Source organism: Protomyctophum bolini (genome assembly GCF_963924005.1).
Source record: "Protomyctophum bolini genome assembly, chromosome: 13".
NCBI lineage: Eukaryota > Metazoa > Chordata > Actinopteri > Myctophiformes > Myctophidae > Protomyctophum > Protomyctophum bolini.
In genome coordinates this window covers 37313371-37334031 of record NC_137874.1, presented here as the reverse complement: position 1 = coordinate 37334031, position 20661 = coordinate 37313371, and the positions used below count along the sequence as shown (strand labels likewise).

General features: G+C 41.5%; 1 protein-coding gene across 2 annotated transcripts; it reads left to right on the top strand.

Moving 5' to 3' along the window:
- The first annotated feature begins 605 nt into the window (after positions 1 to 605).
- Positions 606 to 20338, top strand: LOC308327275 (arrestin red cell). 2 transcript variants are annotated; one of them, XM_080780567.1, is made up of 16 exons: positions 606 to 778; positions 6634 to 6664; positions 6819 to 6879; positions 7084 to 7128; positions 8237 to 8433; positions 9205 to 9264; positions 9669 to 9736; positions 10002 to 10137; positions 10987 to 11071; positions 11705 to 11777; positions 12896 to 13033; positions 13582 to 13665; positions 15127 to 15150; positions 18364 to 18440; positions 19324 to 19378; positions 19608 to 20338. In XM_080780567.1, the coding sequence occupies exons 1-16, from the start codon at positions 756 to 758 to the stop codon at positions 19696 to 19698; spliced, it is 1248 nt and encodes a 415-aa protein (XP_080636693.1). In that variant the 5' UTR covers positions 606 to 755; the 3' UTR covers positions 19699 to 20338. The 2 variants fall into 2 exon arrangements, with proteins under 2 accessions (XP_080636693.1, XP_080636694.1); XM_080780568.1 differs by lacking the exon at positions 15127 to 15150 and having other exon boundaries at positions 607 to 778.
- The last annotated feature ends 323 nt before the right edge of the window (positions 20339 to 20661 follow it).

Genomic DNA, 20661 nt, shown 5'->3' with positions numbered 1-20661 from the left:
TTTCAATCAATCAATCAAACTGTCCACAGCAACCCATAGGCTATAATGATTAGCTTGAACACACAGAGCTATTGAATTTGGATTACAATTCATAAATTGATGTCAAGCTGTGACTTTAGCTTTTTCTGTAGGCCTATTTCTTTATTTTATCTTAACAATATTGGCATATTTATTGTGAGCACCCTTAAGGGTTCAGTTGACGAAAGTATATAAATGTGAGGAGGACTACGTTTACAATGACGGTGATTGCCATAGACTTTAGAGTAGACTGTAATAAGGCGATATGACAGATCGTGACAGACTGCATCACTGCAGGTGCAGGTAGTGATACTGTGACACTGAATGCAAAGTACCAAACGTGATTCTGTCAGGTGTTGTTGTTTATGTCAAAATAAATGACCCCAAAGAAAGAATATTTGTTTTAGACATTTGCGTTTTTTGATCACCGATCATAGTCCAGCGCTCGCCAACTTGCAAGTGCGCAGCTCTTGCGCAACGCAAAACACACTACTGTGATGTGATGTGTGCACCAATGTGTACAAGAACAGAACAGAGTTCCTGTCTTTGCGGAAGCGAAAGAGGACGAGGCGGTACCACATAAAATTAGCATACTAGCTAGTTTGTGTGTGTGTATGTGTGAACTGTGCAGGAAGATCGCTGCCTGGTTGGGGGAAAAAACAGTTTCTTAAACACGAGTTCCAGTTGATATCTAGGCTCATTTGTTGGGATTCTTCCAGCACACGCCTGCCGAGGAGATGGGGGACAAGGCGGGCACCAGGTAGGACGGATCTCCCCTCATTTAGTCCCGGGATTCTATCCTCACGCACTTGGCTAATAATGTTAGCCGAGCTGCTGCTGACTGGAGTGGGGTGATAAGATTGTACGTTTTGCGCCCCATCGCAGCGGGAGAAAGCCAACACTGTGAAATGATTATGAATGTGTTATTATATCGCAGGGAAAACACAGCTTGTTTTGCTTGTTTGTGCCTCACGGCCATACTACTATGAATACCCTGCTTTACAGGCAGCAGCTTTTAGCACAGCTGGGTGGGGTTAGCTTGCTCCTGGTGATGTATGTAGCTGCCCTGTGGCTAACGTTAGTTAGCTTTATGGATGTTGTGTGATTGTATCTTGATTGATTTGGTGTAAACGTGTCTAATCTAAAGTGGCTGCGCCTCGTTTTGATTTGGTGAATGACCCGAGGTATACATTTTCATACTTGATGACGAGGATGCCCCCCCCTCTCCATTTCTGTTTTATAGTGGCACAATCTTATGTAAGGTTAACGCGTTGTTGACAATGTTTTGTGCTGATATGTGATTTTATTTTCCCAGTATTTTACGTTTTTCGTTGACAACGCAGCAATGCAGGGCTCCTTTGACATTTTATAAACGAATGACTGACGAGAACTCCACTGCTCCCCATCGGGCTGTTTGCCGTTATCCTGATGATGATGATGATGATGGGTCATTTAATAGAGCACGACTTGACGCTTCCTTAGATAATCGACTGATAGATTCATTTAGAACAGACCTTTATGCTGGTCGATGTGACACAGCAGGGAAAACAAATGTGCAGCATAGTCAAATAACGCGAGGAACATGCAAATGCATAATTGTTCATTCCTTCGGGTGTCTCCTTTACATCACCGTGACGTTGTTATGACGCCCTCTTTAAAGCATCATCTCCACCACAGGGGATCATTTGGATGAGATGCATCATGCAAAATGTAAACAAATATGAAGACCTTTGCACTGCTTTACTTGCTAACCCGTGCCTTTACACACGTGACTTGTTGTTTTACATGGAATATAGTTCAAGCCTAGGGCTGGAAATGTAAAACTTGTACCCCAACACAACACACCCCCCCACCCCTCCCGTTTTTTCCCTACGCAAACGACTCTGTCAAACACATATGCCAGAATCTCTTTAAGTGCCATCAAGGGATGTGTTTATGACCTTGGTGCAGAGACACAAACCTTATTTATAGGCCTACTTTGTCATAAATTAGGCTTACCCTTAAAAGGGACAGTGCACAATACACTACAGATATTGAATTGGATTGGTGGATATCGCCAGAGGTTCTTGACTTCAGATAGACAATATGCACTTGTATGTTGTTGTAAGCTGCATTTCGTTATTGTCTCCACCAGGCCGAAGGCATGGGGAGAGAGTATGTTTTGCAAATGATGAACTTCTGCAATGTTTCCACAACGGCCAGTTATAGCGCCACCATGAGTCCAATTTTCACCCGCGGGCCACTTTTTCTAGTTCACTGTTTGTTGCACCTAGTACTTTACCCCTTTTGCATTGGACTCATGAATTCAGTCACACAAAATGATGAATGCACAGGGATTTGTTTTGGTGATGGTGTGAAGACATTCTGACACATTTACAGAACAAGCAAAATAGAGGTGCAGTAGTTTATTCTTTGCTACTGGAGTTGCAGTATCTGTACTGGCTTTCTGTCATTAGGTTGTTACACATAAAGGGCATAGCAGTGGGCATGGTTTTCTGGCACCACTGAATTTTTTTCCCATAGAGATTTACAAAAATATTTGTCAATTGTTTTAAGCCTAGAATCTTGAATATGTGTGCATGTATGCAGAGCATTGCAGACCAAGGAAAACTTCCCTCAAAAGAGGAAGGGGCCGCACACTCCAGAGACGCTCGGACAAGATTACATTTGTTTCATGCTGTTTTATTGCACGACGCGTTTCACCCTGGAGTGCGGTCCCTTCCTCGTTTTCCTTGATCTGCATTTCATACCTTGCCTACCAGCACCTCCACTTGGATGTGCACGAAAAGCTACCTGTTTAGCACATAACTGGCGCATGCTTGCTGCGCTGCAGATCAAAAGCATGCAAGGCTGCTTTTGCATACTGAGACAGGAATTTACTTCCTGAGAATCCTGACATTCTCCTGACATTCATTCCACATTAATTTCGCTGCATACAGCAAAACTAAGTGGCTCAGTCTTATTTTGAAGAGGAAGTCGGAGCAAAGGAAGTCTGTTTCGGTTGTATCCAAGCTGCCATGACAGTAGTTGAAACTTGAAAATGAAAGGGAAAGTTGTTATGTATGATTCTTAGGGTTCAGAGCACTACTTGTAGTCGCTAACCCACTATATTTACAATATGAAAATCATGCATCTGTCAATATGTATATAGTTACAGAAGACCGTCTACCGTTACATCTTGTACTGACCCTGTTGCACTATATGAAAGAAGGCACCAATGTCCTTGGACCATATCTGCTGACACTTAAACAATGTACACACTTTGTAATTACGTTAAACATGGAACCTCTGTAGCTTAGGTGTGTAATTCATTGTATCTGTGTTGTGGCGCCTCAGTAGGCTATGGCTGCATGGTTGTGCAATCTTATGCTGGCTAAAGTAACGTTGTGGTAGAGTAGAGACGTCCATCACCCAGCCCCTTTGCAGCTGCTCGTACCCGACACAGACAGACAGACAGACATACATTTAGACATACACACGGCCAGTCATTGGAGCGGTTAGGCACCGCTCAAAATGCTGTCTCCATAAGATGTGTGAATGAATTACTCACTGATTGATGAAGCATTTAATGACAAATATGCATACAAGAACATAAATTGCATATCTGTCAAAAGGATAAAACCCCAAAAGGCTTGAGAGCTTATTTACATTATGATCTTTTAACCAATGGATACCACTGTCTGTTAGAATCAGAATTTCCTGTACTTTATTTGTTAAACAATTAAATGAAAAATGGTACGGACAGGGAGGCTTTAACATAGAGATTTACAGTTTCACCAACAGGGCAGGCTACCATGTACAAAAAGCAAAATGCAAGTATAAGAGGTCATTATTATTATTATTATTATTATTATTTATTTTTAAGCCTGCAGCAAGTATCCACATCATCATAATATAATGGCAAAGAAAGATATTGTAGAATTGATGATTGTACTGCCTGGTCACTCACAAAAGGGGCTAGAGAGGACGAGCTTGCCCACCACAGCCAAACTTTACCTGCAGTATTTGGCTGCTGACTTGTATTCATTTCATACCCTACATACAGGCAGATATGGTCCAAGGACATTGGTGCCTTCATATAGTGCAACAGGGTCAGTACAAGATGTAACAGTAGACATAGTCTTCTGTAACTATATACATATTCTATAGCTGTATGTGCATGTCTGTATATGTTGCTTGTTATGATTATTTTATAGTTTGTTGTGCGCCAGACTGCCAGTGAATAGTTTGGTGCGTGCAGCGTTGAAGAATGTTCTCCTGTATTTTGCAGCTTAGGATTTTGACGTAGGCGAGTCTGTCTCCAGTGACCAGGAGTAAAGAAAAATCCATGATTTGGTGTGAAATGTTGAGAACATCTACCCAGTTGATAAGACCTCCACTTGACACTTAACATCGCTCATAGCTAGTAATTGTGCATAGTTGCATACGAATAAGAAGTGCCTTGTTGTGACTCTGAATCACATGTACACTATGTGCAATTTGAAGCTTGTAACCTTTTTTCGTGTCTTTTGGTTCAATCTAACGTTACGTGAACCTTCTGTTTACTTTTGTGAATATGTTGACAACCTGAAAATACTTTGTCTAGGCACGACTTGTTCCCTTGAGCTAGATGATTATCTGAACTGTGGGGTCAGGATGAACTGGATAACGTCATTGTCCTGTCATCAATATGCACTGTATGAATAATCGCACATTCAGAATATTATGGAAGGGACTTTACACAGACGGCAAGAAAAGTGTGTATACATTTGCAAATAAACGTTTTATTCCAAAGAAGAGTGGAGTTTCATGGTGGATGATCTACAGATTCTAGAAGCAGTGCAGTTGTATCACAATATGGAGTCAAAGATTACATGCCACTTTAATATCTAGACAGACCTCTGAATAGCAGTGAGATGAAGCCTAAATTATGTTAGTTAGGATATATTTCCTCTGCAGTCTATACTTTAAAATATTGGGATTCGGGGACAGGGAGACTCTAATTGCAATGAAAATAGAATTTTATATACTGTAGTAGGTCTAGGCCCTACAGTTTGGGAGGACAATTGTCCTAACTTAGTAGGAGCAATAAACTTGCTTGCCAATTTACTCTTTTAGTTTCCAATTGTTCCCAATACTCCTTTCTATCAACATTTTGGTTGACAGTGCAGTTTTGCAAGTCAAAGATGCTCATGCAAGGTTGCAAACACAATTTTGTGACATCTTTGTGACACTCACACATACAACTACCAAACAGCACACTAAGGCTAGCCATCCTCACACACTCACACACTCACACACTCACACACACACACACACACACACACACACACACACATGTGCACACACGTGCACACACCTAGCAATGAGGGAAGGTAGGTTGGTTTGGGTGTGTTTTCATTGTTTTGACAGTTTTCACCATTAGGGGTGACAGGGTGGCCTTGTTGTCATGGAGAGTGTCCTGAAAATGGAAGGTCAAAGGTTTGTTCCCTGTGTGTACAGTGTGTGTGCATGCATGTGTTTGTCTTCTCTGTAAAACTGAGTAGAATTCTGCTCTAGGGACTGCAACTCTGTACTTTGACCGCACTGGTCAAATGCAAACATTTAGATTCGTCTCAGCATAATTCCTAAGCTAACAACGTTGGTTTTCGGACGGTATAGAAATGAAACCACTGTGGTTGTTTGTTCCTGTTGTATATGGTGGTGACAAATGACAATTGTTACAGGAAGTGACTTTTCATTGCTAAGCGAGAATTTCCTGTCTCCACTGACCAAAATTATGTTGAAAACCTACATTCTGTACCACTGAGACGGGCTGGTCTTTCAAAAGCGATAATTTCAATTATCACCATCGTTTTGTTTGGTCGGAGCAGAGGAAGGGGAGGGGTTGTCGGTGTCTCAAGGAAGGTATCCCTATCCCCCAGTGTAAGCTTCATCTGCCTGCGAGGCCTGGGTGAAGTTGCCTGTGATCTTTCAAATGTTTTACTTTCCCCCCCCCCTCCTATGCGCCGTTTATTGGTTGTGTTGTAGCTCTATTGCTACTTCCTTGCAAAACACTGGCATTGCAGACATTACAAGTGGCTGGGCTGCTTTCATTTCCCAACTTAAAATAGTTACACTGCAGACATTTTAGCTGCTCGTTAACGCTTTAAAACACATGCCTTGCTGCTGCGAGTTGTAGATAATATGTGTTTACGATGCCTTGCTGTATGACAGCTGGTACAGACTATGAGTGCAGTGTGGTAAGATAGGCTATACAAAGGATCGTAATATGATCAGGCTTAATATAGCTGATACTGATCAATTAAAATATGCCTTGATCGTCTCGGGACATCCATTTTGGCACAGTTTCTATCTCCTTTTTAATCTGCAATGACTGTAGTGGTAGATTGTAGGAAGTGAATTTCCCACTGGATTTGTGCCTGATGACCAATCTCCTCATGTTTCTTAGTACTTCTGGGCTCGAGGGAGGCTTGTCATTGAAACGTTTCCCCTTCTCATTAGTAATAAAAGTACTGGACAGGATTTTACATTTATGTTATTGAAATATGCCAGCAGACAACCACAGACAAGTCACTGACTTCACAATCTGTCCCCCCCCCCCCCCCACCTCCCTGTTCTGTCATACCCTTGCAGAGTCTTCAAGAAATCAAGCCCCAACTGCAAGGTGAGCAGGCAAACACACACACATACACGTTAAAGAACATCAGGGTATTGAAAGTGTTCCATAGTAGGCAATACTAGACAATCGAAAATGCATGTGCCTTTGCATTTGTATCACAAGACAAGTGCACTACATTATGGTTGGTCCATGTCTGCAGGTAACGGTGTACCTGGGAAAGCGAGACTTCGTGGATCATTTGGACCAAGTGGATGCAGTAGGTAAGTCAAAAGTGGGACGTGCTTTTACGTATCTTTAGAATAGGAAACAACTCCCTCATGTCCTCATTTGTTATGTAGGATTTAAACAAAGGCCAGATACTGTGTACATGTAAACACACTGGTAGAGTTTACGCTTTACGGTGTTAAAAATGTGCCAGGGCATAACGTCATTGTGGTATTTTGTTCCTCCCTTTCTCCTGACAGATGGAGTGATCTTGGTGGACCCCGAATATCTAAAGGACAGGAAAGGTAGGGCAACTTCCTTTAGCTGCCACCGCCTTCAGGGGCCACTGGGCAACATTTTACTTTCAGTGGTTACTGGTTCTTATTGCGTGGATTGCACTGTTGAGTAGTCTGTTGTACATATCGCACATACATGATTATACTCTTTCAATTCTTATTGAATAAAAAAAAACTAAACTACAACATAATAATCCTAACACGGGTGTATCAACAAACTAAGTGCAAAACCCATATAAACAAATCACTTTTTTCCACTGTAGTGGAGCAGAGGGACTATGCGTGTTACGAGCTATTGTTATGAAGGGTGTATTCTGCTTGTTGTTGCTGTCTGCCTGCAGTTCTCTTATGTCAGCCTGTTTAACTGTTTATTTCAGCAAAACCTGATCCAACCTGAAACTGCTTTGCATTGGCTTGTTTTTGGCCCTTATTTTCACTCTTTCAGTGCTTTGTTGTTGCAATGTTGTTCATTCACATGTTGGAAGAAAATGTACTCTCAAAAAGATCACAAAAAGAGCAATATCTAATGCAATAAAATAATATGCACAAAGTTATATAAAATGGCTTACATAATTCTCATTTACTATATTTATCAGAATCAAGAAAACGGTATTAGTCTTACAGAAAAAAGTATCGGGATCTAAACTTGCTCAAACACAGCTGAAAAGGTTATGGATATTTCAAAAAGTAATTATGTCTTTATTTTATAAACTTGCCAATATTTATGGCCTCTGCTGTGTAATTAAGATTGTTTAAATACTGTATAAAGTCAACACCGTCCTTTGGAATGTCTCTGTAATACTGCCTAGCCAGCTGCTCTGTGTACCAATGCCATAATGTACACCTGGTAAATGAGTGAGTTATTAGTTTTCCAAGTGATCGTGGGTTAAAAGTAAACAGGATGTGACAGCAACCATGAAGTGGACTTTCCTCGTATCAAACTGTGCTACATCTCCGCTGTGTTCTCCTTGAGCAACTAAAACTCCTCATCCCTCTTCCTCCCCTTATTATTTCTACCTTCTCTCTTCCCAACCTCTCTTGTCTTCCTCCGTCCCTTCTGTGTTCCCCTTCTTCCTCTCACTCCTTCTCTTCTTCCTTGCTACCCCTCCCATCATAGTCTTCGTCACCCTGACATGTGCATTCCGCTATGGCCGCGAGGACCTCGACGTTCTGGGCCTGTCGTTCCGGAAGGACTTGTACATCTCCACTTTCCAAGCCTTTCCGCCCGTCCCCGAAGAGCGCAAACCCAACAGCCGCCTCCAGGAGAGGCTTCTGAAGAAACTTGGCCAACACGCACACCCCTTCTACTTCACTGTGAGTACACACGCGCACGCACTTAGTCTGAGTTGATCATATAATTGTGCTCTGTTTTTGAGGGGGATGGTGTAGACTTTCGTCTTGCACAAACATTCAATTCCCATTGACAATGAATGGAGAATTTACGTCATTATGTAGACGAGCACACACACACACACACACACACACACAAAGTTCCCATAAATTCCCATTGACAATGAATGGATGAGTTATTGAGGGCCTCCTATATACAAGTTTAATGTTTGTTTAGTTCAATGTTTGTTTTAAAAATGCCATTGACAATGAAGGGAAAATTTACGTCATCTTGTCCCTAACACAAACATTTTGTTATCTTGTCCCTAACACAAACATTAAATGCCATTAACAATAAAGAAGAATGTAATGTTTGTTTTGTCACCATTACATCACCTAATCAACATGAGTTAGATTTTATTTATTTATTTTATATTATTTATTTTTGTACAAGTGATTAAATGCAGGAAGATGATACACTCCTCTGAGGCAGGCTTAGAACACCCTGAAAAGGGTCCATGATGAAGACCCAACTGAGGAAAGGAAAATTGGAGGAAATTGACATCACGTCTGACTTGTTACTTGGCGTTGATACGCCCCAGGTTTCCCTATATTGTCAGTTAACAAATGAACAGTTGAATTGGATCTCTGGCATCTTTCTTTACTTCAGAGTCAATTACAACCCAAATAAGTTGGGGAAAAAATGTATCTCACTGGTCAATCATAAAATTGTTATTTTTACCCTCCTTATTTTAGATTCCTCAGAACCTTCCCTGCTCAGTCACTTTACAGCCTGGCCCAGAGGACACTGGAAAGGTAAGAAGACACGAATGGAGTGCTACATAAATTGATGTGTGAAATTATGCGTCTTGTGGTGACTAATGCAAACAAAGACGGGTCGCATAAATCCTCTGGAATGACTAGTTGGCAACATACAAGTAGTATACTATACTTGTAAATAAATTATTACAATGTTGTGGGTCTATCTATCGATCGCTCGCTCCTTCTATCGATAGATCGATCAATTGTTCTACATTTTTTAAAACTGTGAATGGTCAGTCATGGTAACATGACATTTGGGGACCCTCCAGCAGTAGGCCCATGACCCATTTTGGGTGCTGACCCAGCATTTTCAGTTTCCAGGCCATTGTAATGCAAATGTCCCCTCATATCTTGTTTTTCCCCTTCCTCTCTTTGCATTTTCTGCTCTGTCCTTTTAGGCCTGTGGTGTTGATTTTGAGATCCGAGCTTTCTGTGCCAAGTCAATAGAAGAGAAGATTCACAAACGGTAACACCGCTGGGTTCCTCCAACACATCTATAAAGCAGTGGTTAAATCATGCATAACATCAAACATATTTTCAGATGGTGTTTGGGGTCATTGACATGAAAACGTTTGAGAACCACTGATTTATAAAAGTAGCAAAACAATTATTTGGACATTTTCCAGGACTGCAGTATGTAGCTCCTGCAAGATGCTAGACTAGTTTGCAGCATTTAGGTCATTATGTGTGCATTCATAATGGTTGATATCAATGTAATGGTGTGCGTGCAGGAACTCGGTGCGTCTGGTCATACGTAAGGTTCAGTATGCTCCGGAGAAGCCAGGTCCTCAGCCCATGGTGGAGACTACCCGCAGCTTCCTCATGTCGGATAGATCCCTTCACCTAGAGGCCTCACTGGACAAGGAGGTATACATCCTAATGTTTGACTCTGATGAAGACCGCAAGGTCGAAACGTTAGTCGTTTTGTATACTCAGCACCTTAATAAAAGGCTCTAAATGTCCGTGCTGCTCCAGTCTCTTCTCCTTATGCAACTTTGATGTCCCTGCACCTGTGAAGCACCGGATCAGCCGTTTTAGGCTTGAGGCGCGTTGGTAGACTCCCTTTGTACATCCTAATGTTTGTCGTCTTTTACAGAGGGAATTATGTTATAGCACAGAGCCCTGTGAAAACAATGCCAGCTTAGATGATCTTTAAGTGCCAGAGGAAAAACATGACCTTGTTTGTATGGAAATATTATGGGTTTTGCTCAGATGTCAAAGGTGAAACCTTAAAATGGCGTGTCACCAAGGACCAGAGCCAAGACAAAAAATATAAAGACTTGCCATTTCTGGTTTACTTCCCGTATCTGTGTGAAGTGGGCAGATACCTTTTTATTAATTCCAATGGATGAGTGAACGTGAACACAGCTTCTGAACGATTCTTTAGCCCCATGGTCACTGAACAAAACTTTGGACCCAAACGTCACAAGCCACACTATTCCTAAATTTTATTATCAACCTTTTATTTCTCTGTCCTAGCAACACACACTCGCAGGATCTAACACCAGTTTAAGTAGTAGTGAAAATAGCCGATCTACAAGTTCAAGAAGTGATGCATTGTGAGCTTGTAGATCTGCTATTTTCACTAGTTTGGATCCCGGGGAGAAATAAAAGAAATCTCTTTTGGACCACGGGCTAAAAACGTTGGAGAACCACTGCTCTAATAATAAAAGCATGTCATACTCAGTCATAATCTGAAGTATTTCTCTTTTGCAGCTGTATTACCACGGAGAGCCTATCAGTGTGAATGTTCACGTCACCAACAACTCCACTAAGACGGTCAAGAGAGTCAAAATCTCAGGTAAATGTTTGTGGTGACACCAGTCTCAACCTGTGTCGAGTCTCTGTCTGTTTTTTCTTTTTGGCTTGTCTCTCCCTGAATGTATCTCCTTTCTATCTCTATTGCATTCCTTTCTTTCTCTTCCCCCATGTCAAGCACCCATTTGTTTCATTTTATTTTAGCTGCGACCAAGCAGCCAGTATCTGTTGATTATTGTATTGTATCTCGGCTACCTTGAAAATGACTTTCAACTGTACTCAAAGTTGAAATAAAGGTTATGATAATGATGAGTATAAACCACTCTTATCAGTCATTGTTTTTTCTTAATTAATATATCTGTCCTGATTGGCTGAGATGTTATGTGTCATGTATGAGTTTTAACATGGATATAAATGTATTGGCATCATGTAAAATGTTAACATGTATTAATGTATTGCATGTATTACAAGATGTAGTGGACTGGGGTTTAACCATCATGTTGTACACTACAGTCTGTTCGTACATCCTAACTCGCATGCAACCTTTAGTCAAACCTGCAACTGGTCACAGCTTAACACAAACTATTTGCCTATGTAAAAGCATGGGTGTGCACTGCTGGTATAAATGAATAATGTCCTCTTTTCTCTCGTCCCCTCCCTCCCTCTCTTTCTGTAGTCCGTCAGTATGCAGATATCTGCCTGTTCAGTACTGCCCAGTATAAGTGTCCAGTGGCTCAGCTGGAAGCAGAGTAAGTCATTATCACAGTCGTGCAACTAGGTTTATTATACAGCCTAGTGTTTTTATAGACCTTTTGACTGCTGGCATTGCTCTTTATGTATAGAATAGAATGGTTATTAAGCCACGCCAACTGTTAACGCATTGTGGCGTGATCCCTGAAGCGGATCCACTCCACTCTGAACAGTGTTGGGATTATTTCAGTTTAGAATCAATCACTTCCAAATAGACACACAAGCTCAATACGCTTTCACTCATCTTGGAGAATTCATTTTTTTAGTTTAGTTTTGTTTTGATGCAAATCTGCTTCCCGAAATGCAAATTCCACCTGTTTCGCTATCGGATGTCAGGAAGCACTTCTGAGCTCAGAACATTAACACTTAGACTGTGTGGCCACAAGTGGCCCCGGAATTGGGGAGATTACTACTCGAGTAGGCCTACTTCCGCTATCCCTGCTTGGAGGAGGCTCGCAGACCTCCATTGTAAGAAAAGGCTGATGTTAGCATTAGCTCGCGCTAGCTATCTTTCTCGAGAAATGCTTATATTTCTATCGCGATGCGATGAAAAATCCGGTCCGAACCTCGATTGTCTGATCAGCACAACGAACAGCGACGCAGTTTTCAAATAAAGAGCCATAGAAGGTCCTAATTTATAGCAGTAGTAGCATGCGCAAGCATGTTGCGGGGGTGAGCATGGTGTTGCCTAGCAACCGGCTAGGGTAAAAAGTTGTTTTTTTAGCGTTGCCGTTTCAGATCCAAAACAAGCGATATAAAACGTATGTCAATCGCAGACAACAGATGGCTATTAAAAAAAACGTATATATACATTTTCAGCAGAAGGTGAGCAGAACTCACTGACTGAACCGCAGTTTGACCTTTAACTCCTTTACAGCAGAACTCACTGACTGAACTGCAGTTTGACCTGTAACTCCTTTACAGCAGAACTCACTGACTGAACCGCAGTTTGACCTGTAACTCCTTTGCAGCAGAACTCACTGACTGAACCACGGTTTGACCTGTAACTCCTTTACAGCAGAACTCACTGACTGAACCGCAGTTTGACCTGTAACTCCTTTGCAGCAGAACTCACTGACTGAACCACGGTTCTGACTGTACGTCCTTGTCCTTCCAGTGACCAGGTGTCGTCGAGCTCGACGTTCTGTAAGGTCTACACGCTGACCCCGACGTTGGACAAGAACCGGGAGAAGAGAGGCCTGGCCCTGGATGGCAAACTCAAACATGAGGACACCAACTTGGCCTCCTCTACAATGTAAGATATGCTTGGTAAAATCCTCTGTGTTACCAAGGTTTCTTAGTACAGTAAGGTAGGGAAAGAAAAAACCAAATTAAATAATGTATTTGTGATAAACTGTTCATAATTGTTAAATAATAAAAAACTAGCGAGAATATACTAGCATGTTGTGCCTCACAATCACATAAATGTGACTTAATTATACATGGTAGACATGGAACTTTGCTGTCATTATGTCTCTCTGTCTCTCTCTCACTCACTCACACACACACACACACACACACACACACACACACACACACACACACACACACACACCAATGTCTGTGGCATGTCCCATACCTTTTTATGTCCGCTTGGAAAACATAGTGAGTGTGCACACATGCATTAAGCCAGACAGCGCTTCTCTCCTTTTATTGTACATGTCGCCACCTGTACAGCAACACTTTGGACGCTTGGTAAACAGCGGGATTTGGTAAAACAGTCTTATCTCTTTATCTATATACTCTGTGTGTGTGTGTGTGTGTGTGTGTGTGTGTGTGTGTGTGTGTGTGTGCCCATCCTAGTGTGAAGGATGTCACCAATAAGGAGGTTCTTGGAATCCTGGTGTCCTACAGGGTCAAAGTCAAGCTGGTTGTCTCGCGTGGAGGGTAAGACGGATATACACTCACTCATGGTGGTGACATTATAATGCAAGAAGTTTTAATTATTTCCCGTTCAATCGGAGAAGAAAACATTATTTTCAGATCAAACTGCTGTGCCTTGTTCATAATTATTTTGTTATTTTCTTTTTGTCATCCATGGTCTGTAGAAATGAGTGACCCTGTACTAGTAGTGTACAGTTTAAATCTGGTTCCATTAAAAACAATACAATTGAGTTACACAAATATATATACACTATAGTAGCATAACATAAAACATGTCAGATCTTACATTGCATGTAGAATTTCACCTTGCAGCAATCATGTGTGCATGCATGTTTACTAGTATTTATCAACATCGGGGTTCCCACGGTCCTGAAATTCTTGGACACAAAACGTTTTTTTTCAGGCCTGAAAAGGGTTTGTAATTAACCAAATGTACAGGAAAATGCTTGGCTATACATGGTTTTGCACTATTTATATTTATTAAATAGTAGTGCTGTGTAACAGCAGCCTAATGTATAGAGAGGTCGTCCCGTGACATAAATGGTAGATGTGTTGTCATGTTCCACCGTGATACATTGCCAGCTTTTGTAGATCTGTTATTTTTGTCACGTGACGCCTTTGCCCGGGTTTGTCTTGGGGCATGCGTAAGATTCTCAGTATTGCTCCGTATAATTGCTACAGGCCTGGAAATAGGATAAAATCCATTGGAAATGTTTTGATATGAAATTGATATGTGGGATGTGTGGGAACCCTGCAATATATTAGCATAGTTCTTGTGCTGTTCTTCAAATATGTTTCTACTTGACCAAAAAGCACGCAATAGCTCTTCACATAGTTAGAATTTTATTTTTAATTAATTGACCTATTATTTGGACATGCTTGACTGTTTATGAATGTACTGTGTTTTATGTGACAAACACTAAAACAAGTTTTTCATACACACGTGTACAAGTGTACAGTATACATGTAATGTGATTCATCATTTGTGAGAACAGGAATGGTTGTTTAATTCACTTCCCAGGAAGCGAATGCAACAAGCAATGGCGCCAGTTGACTCTTTGTCCCCACCATCTCTCTAATAACGTAAACTCAGTCATAACATTTCCTATTGGCCCAAAACCTCACCTCCACCCCTGTTTGCCCTCAACACTTTGCTGGCGTGCCATTGTTTCACTTGCTTATGCCCTTCTTGGTTTATGGTTGCCATGTTATCTTATCCCCCCCCCCCCCCCCCCCCCATTAGCCTGCATTTTCCATGTTCTGGTATACTGTAGTTCCCCATTTTACTCTGCATTCGTCTCTTTTCAGTTGCCCTCCCCTCCATTTTCGGCTGTGATTGTTATTTGTTTCTCCTCCGCATTTCAACTTCCCTCTCCTGTGGCTTCTTCTGTGTCTCTCTTGTCCCCTTGTGCGTCCCTCCATGCGTGCATCTGCCCTCCCCTCTCCCTCCCCGGGTGGCGCCAGCCTGCTGAGTGGCGTGTTGGAGAGGTAAATCTGACTGGCCAGCCACCACCTCTCTGTGCATGTGTCTGGTCTAAATCAGTAGTTCCTAATCCTGGTTCCTCTGGGCATCTATAAATCACCTAAAGATATTGCTAATCCCCCAAATAAAGAAGCTGGTACAAATGTTTTACAGTGACAACAAACTAACGTTGTGTGTGTGTGTGTGTGTGTGTGTGTGTGTGTGTGTGAGTAATAGTATATTCCCAGACACAAGTTTAGGAACCACTGGTTTAGCGCTTTGGTATTGGTGGAAGTCTTTCAATAAAAGGTCTGACGCTTCAAATTTAATTACAAAGCTTGGGTCCACAAATATGTTGTACTTTTTCTGCAACTCAAAACAAAATAGTCTGTGAATTTTGGCTCGGTAGCTGACTTGTATACCTCAAACATTGCGCATAATGTTATTAGAATGGCTTATTCTTCATGTAAAATCTATTAAAATAGTGCCGAACCCCAAATAAAACCATTGTGCCCAAATTTGTCATATGAAAGAAATGAAAAAAGATGTCAAACAATCTCTTATTTGGATTTAAAAAAAATCAACCAATATGAAGAGGATGTTCTCACACATAACATGCAGCTCCAACAGCAACACAAGCAGGTCTTGAAATGAGAGCTAACCACCAGGCAGCCAAATATTGATAAAAGTTGTCTATGGCTGGTACATTACTTACTATCAACTGGCAGGTTTTCGCTTCATGAGTGATCAAAAGACATTAGTTCAAAGCAGGCCAGCAGAATGGGGGTCCAAGCCTATGTCGGGCGTTCGTTGGAAATGAAGCCAGAGCAGAAGTAATGAACATGCTACAGTTCTCATTAATGGCATGGCGCGAATTTCACTCCTGCTGTTGCACAAAACATTTTATCACATCAAAGCCAATGGAATATGACTTGACTTTACACTTGGTTTTATTACCTTTTGTAAACTCTTTCATAAAGACTTTTCAATAGCTACTTTAAAGTCTTCTTTCACACAGCATGACATGCATTTTAATTTTTAACATTATGCTTCCTTGATTTAAAAATTATGCTTCTACTGAGTGAAGTAAACGGAACATGAATTTTCTTTTAAAAGAAAATCTATTCTGGAGAGAGAATTTCACAGAAGATAATTTATCAGCTGTGTCCCAGTTTTAATTTTGTTTGCTCATGTATTTGTTTCATCACTTCATCAATTTCACTTATCTCCACCGTGCTTGCATATGTGTGTGTGTGTGTGTGTGTGTGTGTGTGTGTGTGTGTGTGTGTGTGTGTGTGTGTGTGTGTGTGTGTGTGTGTGTGTGTGTGTGTGTGTGTGCACACATTTGCACCGTCTGTTATACAAACGATTTTGTGTTTGGGTTTATACTCGATGCACTTGGGGGGTGGGGTGTGTGTGTGTGTGTGGCGGGGGGGGTCACAAACCTTACGAACACACAAGACTTCTCACAGTAAAAACTCTGTGGAAATATAGAAATGGACAGTTTTTATACTGTACTTCCAGAGATACATTTACACTGAGGATTTTGCTGTGCAGTGTTTGCAATGCTTCTGATGGTGTGTGGGTGTTGTGCAGATTGTACCCGAACCAAAGGGGAATCGTAACTGCTTGTCGTTGTGACATGACCTCAATATGCATAGACGACATTTTAACCATTTAACCCATTCTGACCTGAGATCAGATTCATACGAGGTTTCCACTGGACACACACTGGGTATGATCAACCCATTCTGACCTGAGATCAGATTAAAAAAATGTCAGTCGTTCTTCGATTTTTCAAAAATAGCAGATCTACAAGCTCGTAGCGCGCCACTCGGTGGCGCGCTATGAGCTTGTAGATCTGCTATTTTTCAATAGCTAAAGCATAACATGATGCTATAACACCAAAATGGGTTCCCGTTCAGAATGGGTTAAACCTTACGTGACTGGTCTATACTTTACCTACCTGGTCTATCTATACCCTTTTCCCTCTACAATAGCCCATCTTCAAGCTTCAGAATGTGATGGCTTCTAGATCTGCTATTTTCACCAAATGTTCGCCCCCAGAATAGGGATGCTATAGGGTTCATGTGATTAAAGCATGTTTATTATAATTTGGAGCATGATCAGAGAGAGTTTTAAACATGAAAGACTTTTATGAGCTCCTACTGGGAGAAATCGGTGGCGGGTGAATCACAATTTATAAGTACAGTTGTGGCGATCTGCACTCTCCCCAACAAACCGCTACACGGTACTTAAAAATCACCCGTCTGAAGTGCGTGGTGCTGTACTCACTGTACTTGTGCTGTCTGTACTGTACTGTACTGTACAAGCCCTCTCCTTGGCCTGTGTGTTAGGCTGTGCAACAGTGACACTTGGTGGTGAACAAATGCTATAACGCTATTTTTGTGCTCGGACACAGGGACAGACCCAGCCATTACACATAGCTGTCTGGACACAGGCCAGGGACAGACCCAGCCACACGCATAGCTGTCTATAGGAGTGGTTGCGCCACTCAAAACATTTACAGACTCTTAAAATTGTGAACAAAACATGGCTATATCCTAACCGTGAGATGGTCACCTAGTACTGACTGGACCCCCATGGCTGTCTGACTGCTACTGGACTCCATTCGGTGGTGTGGGTGGGTGTAGAAGTGAAAATGCTCTACCAAAAGAGTTGTTTCTTTCTCGCTGTCTGCAGAGATTACTACCTCCGGGGTTAGGTTGGAAGAGTCGGAATATATAACATTTAAGAGAGTACGAATATTGTAAAACAACTGGCGTGAACCACTTTCTTTTATTATTATTGTTTATCTCCTTACCAAAATAGAAACTCCAGCGTTAAGGTAGGTTAACCTAACGTAACCCAAAGACCTGAAAAGGCTTTAGATGACTACATTACATGCAGCGTTTGTGTAGCTTTATGTAGTACAGTATTGTTTTTTTTATAACGAACATAAATTATGAGGCTCGATAAGGTGAGGCCTACGTTTTAACGTTAATTTTAAGTGGACTCTCCGTAGACTCATTCGTACATTTCATCAGTGGGGTACTGTATAGCTGAACTTTAAAAATGGAAAGACTTTTATTGATCCTGAGGGAAATTCATGTGTCATAGCAGCACCGCATGGAAAATAAACAGGATTTTCCAGGCAAGAGGGCACAATTTATTGTTAATTAATTATTTGCTTCAGTCCATTCACATTGATTGTGTGTGTGTCTCCCTCTTTCCATCAGAGACGTGTCGGTGGAGCTTCCCTTTGTCTTAATGCATCCCAAACCCGTGGAACCACCTGTATCTCGTCCACAGTCAGGTACACACCTTGCAGACTCTCGCTCTGGGTTTTGTCTCAACACCACATTTCCATATCTTGAGTTTAACACGTGCTACTACAGAGCGAATATAACCATAGCCCTTTGCCCTGACTGCCACACCTCTAAAGCAGTTGCGACCTCACCGGTGGTCTGGCATGTTTAGCCCATTGACTACGACTCCACCATTTTGCAAAGCATGACTTGTTTTCGTTTGCATTTCAAGGAAGTCGTTGAATTCAGTTCATTTCAGAAAGTATGAAATTGAAATTTGATTGTGAGAGATAATCCAATATGCTAAACAATTCTATGGCTTTGGTAAAATAATATGTTGTTGTTATGCATTTTAAAAGATTGGAGTGATTTAAAATTTCTTGTCAAAAATGGCCTCGAAAAGATGGATAATAACTGTTTAAAGAAAGTCGAATATCCTTGACTTATTAGCCACACAGTTGCGTTCGACCAACCGTGACTCCATTGTTTGGATTTGTTTGGTAATGTTTTAATAACTTGTAATGTAGCAAAACAACAAAATGTAGATGTATAATATATATGGCTGAAACTGGGAATAGATTAGACAATGGCATGTATTGATGCCGGTATAGTCCTTTGAACATAAATAACTACTATCGAAATGAGTAATAATCAAAGTATCCTCACATCTCTGAAATGTCATCTTTTGGTTCTGGTCCTGATGTTTGTAACGAATACATCAACCACCTGATCTATAGGCCTCTCTTTCAGTCTCTGGCCATAGCTATCCTTGCCCTTCCTTATCATGCAAGGAGTTGCCATGGAGACACAGGGAGCAGTTTCCATGGAAACGACGATCTGACATGCCATTTTGTGTGTGTGTGTGTGTGTGTGCGCGCGTGTGTGTTACAGCCGTGCCAGAGTTGGACCCTCCAATTGACACCAACCTGATAGAATTTGACACAAAGTAAGTATTCAGCCTTCCGTTTCAAATACACATTCTATAGCTGTTTGGTGGTCAAACTATGCAGAAGCAGATGGATGTAATGTAACATCGCAGCATTAGATGGCTGGACTGCAGCGACTGCTTCGTTTTTGGTATATATGATTATTTACAATTTCAACCCCCCCCCCCCCCCTCTCTCTCCGTGTTGCCATGACCAACTACCCTCCCCCTCCTCTTGTCCACCCTACAGCAGCATCTCCCAGGATGACGACTTTGTTTTCGAGGACTTCGCCCGCCTGCGACTCAAAGGAGCAGTGGATGACAAAGACGAGGACTGCTAGGAGCTCTCAAACTATTAACACGTTTGCAAGCTATTACACACACACACACACACACACACACATGCATACACACAATCACGCTCACGCACAGACACTCACATGGAAGATGTACTCGCGCACACACACACACACGCACACACACATTCCCCAGTGGAGGGGAGAAAGGCATGCATACAGTGGCCTGTGAAGGCGTTGGTGGTTTGCTGGAGTAATTTCTGATAGTGAAGTGTTCTTCTCTTGCTTCAGCCATTCGTCGTCTTCTCTCAACTCGTCTCATCCTCTCTCTCTTTTTCTTTCTCTTGCACACTATTACGCTCACTGTGTGCATAAGCTCATCTTTGTCTTTCTCTGTCTGTTAGGTTATTGCTTAAGCTGCAGCAATGCTGGAGGATTTTCTTTCTTTTCATGGGCAGTCCACTCCTATTTGTATTTTTATCTTTACTGAGATCTTAGGAAGGCTGTCAGGGAGATGGAGTAGGGCAACACGAGAGGAAACGTTAGTGGGATTGTATATGTTAAAGGTTTTCCAGAAGTGGGGCCCTGTCCTTGCCTGAGCACAGAATTTGGTGTCACTTCTGTTTAGAACCAAAATTAAACTTCTAGGCTGATACCAATATTGCTATTTAAAAAGAGAGAGAGAGAGAGAGGAAAAAAACACAATTTCATTTTTCTTTTCTTTTCTTCCTCTTTACCCACAGTAGCAGCAGCCATATAAATTAGTCCAGAGGGATTACTATAAGTCTAATTTAGATAAAGGTTTTACAGCCCATCGCAGCATTTTGTGAATAGTTAACTTTACCTAATGGTTTGTAATGCTGACAGTATAACATTTTGCTAGTCAACACTGCATTGTGAAATGTTTTGATAGTCACGAGGCCTGAAAATAATTAGGCAATATCACATTCAATGTAGTGCTCTGCTCTTATACTATGTATCAGCAAGACTCATTTGAATATAAAGACA